This window comes from Lactuca serriola, chromosome 1, assembly GCF_051521515.1.
Source record: "Lactuca serriola cultivar US96UC23 chromosome 1, Lser_US96UC23_V15, whole genome shotgun sequence".
NCBI classification, from domain to species: domain Eukaryota; kingdom Viridiplantae; phylum Streptophyta; class Magnoliopsida; order Asterales; family Asteraceae; genus Lactuca; species Lactuca serriola.
Genome location: NC_136408.1, coordinates 47,340,089 through 47,344,683, shown reverse-complemented (window position 1 = coordinate 47,344,683; position 4,595 = coordinate 47,340,089). Strand labels below are relative to the sequence as shown.

The following is a 4,595-nucleotide window of genomic DNA, read 5'->3' as shown; positions in this document are numbered from 1 at the left end:
TCTAAAACATGTTGCGAGATTGGGTGAATGTGGTATATGTGGTATTTCAATTAAAGGTTCGGTTTTTTATTTGACTTTTCATCTCTTTTCTTTATTATACTCTACGTTTTAGAGGACAACGGTGGTTATACATTGTATCATGTTGTCTTTGTTAATATAGTTTGACAAACTCAATATCGGAATAACCATTATGTAAGACTCTATTTTTATAACAAATGCATGGCAGATATATTTTGTTTTACTTAATGGCACTGCTAGCTTAATGGTTGGCTTCCTCTTTCCTACCCTGCACTGATGTCAAAACCATTGCTTCTGATCATTTAATTGAATATGTTTCCTCTTACGTTCTGATTCGTAGATGCAATGATCTGATTGTCTTATATAGTAATGATAAAAGATTTTGTTTATAGGATGAAAAGTGTCAAAATATGAAGTAGAGGGACCTGTTTTGCTAGGTGTTGAATATATTTGAAATCTGGATTTGGATTACGACGAGGGTTCGGTTTGTTACGAAGCGAGCCGAGAATCACGTCGAAGATCGTACAAAAACCGGTGACTCGACCCCATATGAAACCGTTCTTCCTCTCTATAGAGCAAAACAAAAATCTAATTTAGAAAACTCGAGAGAAATAGAAGCCAAAGCATGTGCCGAAGTTAGTTCGTTGTTTGTTGATGAAGGTAAATTATTCTGTTATCTTTTAAATTATCAGTTCATTTGTATAGTGTTAAACTTTTTCACGTTGAATGGGGGAATCAAAAGTTGAAATAGCAAAGATATATTGGAATTTGCACAAGGAAACCTTTCAGTATAACTAGCACCTAACAATAAACCCTTCATGTTTCAAAACGTCTTTTAGTGTTTAATATTACGCATTCAATAGTATCTCTGATACAAATTTTACAGGGCACAAAGAAGCGTATCAGTCGTAAGAACATGGCTAGAAGTTCACAGTCTGCTATACACAACACTTTAGATCAAGATAAATGTGTAGATGTAGATGATTTCTACTTCTCAGCTCTCCATGACGCCGAGGGCGATATCTTCCCGATCTCCGATGAGAAATACGCCCAGGAACTACAACTTCAAGAGGCTCTAATATCTTCCGTATCCAAAACAAATGCATCATCTTCATCACAAAAAGTTGCATCATCATCGTCGTCATCACAAAATTTTGAATCATCATCATTATCGCAAAACTCGCAGAAAGAGGCCGCATCGTCGTCAGTAATTCTTGAAACTTCCAAACCTCCAAATATGTTAAAGAGGAAGCAACCAATGGAGACATCTGAAGAAGCCCAATTACCCGAGAGCTTTTGTGGCATTTGCATGGACACAAAAGCTCATTCAAAGATGTTTTCAAATTCAAAGGTTTGTGGGCATCTGTTCTGCGTTGATTGCATACGCGAACATGTATCTGTGAAGATTAAAGAAAACATGGCGGAGGTGAAGTGTCCTGACCCAAAATGCAAACGGCTAATAGGACCAGAACTTTGTGGATCCATCGTCCCAAAAGAAGTACTTGAAAGATGGGAGGATGCTTTGTGCGAGTCTTTGATCCTGGCTACTCAGAAATTCTACTGCCCGTTTAAAGATTGCTCGGCCATGTTGGTGGATGATGGTGGAGAAGCTGTGACATCATCGGAATGCCCAAACTGCCACAGATTGTTTTGTGCGCAGTGTAAGGTGGCATGGCATACAGGGATTGATTGTCATGAGTTTAAGAGCCTAAAGAAGGATGAGAGAAATCCAGAGGATCTAATGTTGATGCAGCTTGCCAAGAACAAACAATGGAAGAGATGCCCAAGCTGCAATTTTATTGTGGAAAAACGATACGGCTGCCATCACATTTCTTGCAGGTTAAATATTATGACTTGTGCTTTAGGTTGTGATTTTGAAGAAGATTATTTGTGTTACTGATCGACTTGTCTCTTTTTGCAGATGTGGACAGCATTTTTGTTATGGATGTGGGAAGGAACATGTTGGAAGCCATGCTTGTAATGTTTGATATCAGTGATACTTCTGCGTAGAAGATTATTTAGTTACTATTTTGTGTTTTAAATTTGGAAATAGTATGACTTTTAATTTGTTATTCTTGGATCATCTTAAATCATATTTAGTGATCCACCATGCTATAAGGTGGAAATCATAGACTTTAGAAAGTGAACTCAATCACAATTCACCAAAGATACAAAAAGCTAGGTCTCGCAATTGGGTTGGGTTCGGGTTGGCAGGTCACGGGTTGGCGGTTCAGAAAACATAAACTCAACCCAACCCATATAATATATGGTTTGACGGGTTGGATACCTCAACCCAACCCAACCCAACTCATTTAACCTGTTTAAATATATATGGGTTTGGGTGTTCACAAGTTAATGGGTCAAACACAACTCATATAACTCATTTAATAAATAAACAATACATTTTAAAAAATGAGGTTTTTTCAATATAAATTCATAAAATGATTAAAGTAATTAACATAAAAAAAGGTTTTCAACATAAATTCATAAAGTCAATAACATCTTAATAAAAATGAAAAATGAAAACATTTATAGAAAGTGGATGTGTTCTTTGTTTGTGACTCGTAAAATAACGACATATATTTTTTTTTCTTTCTCTGATTAACAAACCGCAAATGTAAATTAATCACATACGAATACGGAATGAATACAATGATACGGAATATTACGAACACAGATGGAAATCAAATTTAACTAATTAATATATATATATATATATATATATATATATATATATATATATATATATATATATATATATATATATGGTTAGGTTCTTTTGAAACCATCTATATTTTGTGAGACCGTGAGACGCATTTTTTTATTTTTTTTAATTTTTTTTAGTTAATTCAAGTTCCGAAAATAATATTTAAAAAAAGAATTTTTGGATTTTTCCATTTATATTGCATTTTAAAATTATTTTTTAGAATATGTATAGTATAATATTCTATTAGAATATTTCACGTATTTTTCAAAAAAAAAATGAAATTTTTTTTTATTTTTTTTTAGCTAACTCAAGTTCCGAAAATAATATTTAAAAAAAGAACTTTTAGATTTTTTCCATTTATTCTGCATTTTAAAATTATTTTTTAGAAAATGTCAGTGTAATATTCTATTAGAATATTTCACGTATTTTTCAAAAAAAATGGAATTTATTTTTATTTTTTTTAGTTAATTCAAGTTCCGAAAATTATATTTAAAAAAAGAATTTTTGGATTTTTCCATTTATTTTGCATTTTAAAATTATTTTTAGATTTGGTCTCAGGGTCTCACAAAATTAGAATGGTCTCAAATGAACCTGAACATATATATATATATATATATATATATATATATATATATATATATATATACGGGTTGGCGGGTTGACCCGTGAACCCAAACAGATAACCCAACCCATGAAATAAACAAGTTGGTGGGTTGGCGGGTCAAAAATGTAACACCGTGAATTTCAAAATAATTTTTCGCATAATATAAAACATTTTCATTTAATTTTCATAAAAACATCAAGGTTTTAAGACTCCAATCCATATCCTACAAAAATCTCAAGATCACATATCATAAAAATCTCATGCGTGTATACAGATCAAGTCGGCGCCTTCCCACGCTCATCACTAGTACCTGAAACAAACAACACTAACACTGTAAGCACAAAGCTTAGTGAGTTTCCCAAAATACCACACATAACACATATTAGCCACTCGAGGCTATAACTCTGTGGGTCCGTAGACCCTACTATGTGAACCCACTAGTTCTAACTCTGGGAACCTTCCGGTTCCAACTCTATAAACATGCACAACATAAATCACATAGAAATAATGCAGCACAACACATAACATACCTATAGCATACAAATACTCTGTCACATAACTCTGATTACCTACTCAAGGTAAAGTATAGTGAGAAGACTCACCTCGCGTATCTCGATAACTCGCAAATCCCGGAAATCACTCGCGCTCGATCCTCCGAGCTATAATCCTCCTATAACACAATATATCTCTAATTAACACTTTCTCAACCAAGGTTGACTACCCCTATCAAGTCAACACTGGTCAACTCTGGTCAATGGTCAACGGTCAACTCTGACCGGACTCGGCGAGTCTATACATGTTCACTGACTCCCTAGGATCCTCTTTTGACACGTCGAGTACTTCCCTGACTCGACGAGTTCCACCTGGCATGAATCGCGGGGCCACCACGACTCAACTCACCGAGTCTCAAGAACAACTCGGCGAGTTCCAGCTCGACTCATTCCACCTGTCAACCCTCTCTAACTCTCCCTGACTCACTGAGTCAACCCTTAACTCGGCAAGACCACTCGCTGGGTGGTTAAGGACAATCTTCATGCTACTCGCCGAGTCTGTTCTTCGGACTCGGCGAGTCCATGCCATGCATCAACTCAATCTCGCTTCTGAGGTCAGATCCGCTCCAACAATTCATAGATCTAGCCCTGCTAAGCACATTCATCACGTAAAGTTACCACCTTGGCTACCAAGCAACGCCTACAAGGCTTCTTTTGATGAAATGACATCTAAAATGGTAACCTAAGTCCCCAACTCAAAAGGAAAGGCATAAAG

General features: G+C 35.4%; 1 protein-coding gene across 1 annotated transcript; it reads left to right on the top strand.

The window, feature by feature from the left end:
* The first annotated feature begins 934 nt into the window (after positions 1 to 934).
* On the top strand, positions 935 to 2,006 carry LOC145054541 (E3 ubiquitin-protein ligase RSL1-like). Its single transcript, XM_079002771.1, has 2 exons — positions 935 to 1,857; positions 1,940 to 2,006. The coding sequence occupies exons 1-2, from the start codon at positions 935 to 937 to the stop codon at positions 2,004 to 2,006; spliced, it is 990 nt and encodes a 329-aa protein (XP_078858897.1).
* Positions 2,007 to 4,595: the final 2,589 nt, after the last annotated feature.

What these genes read in the sequence shown, in the direction of transcription:
- LOC145054541 (XM_079002771.1), top strand. Translation starts at nt 935, where the DNA reads ATGGCTAGAAGTTCACAGTCTGCTATACACAACACTTTAGATCAAGAT. An exon ending in TGCCATCACATTTCTTGCAG is followed by an intron (nt 1,858 to 1,939) that starts GTTAAATATTAT and finishes CTCTTTTTGCAG; the next exon opens with ATGTGGACAGCATTTTTGTT.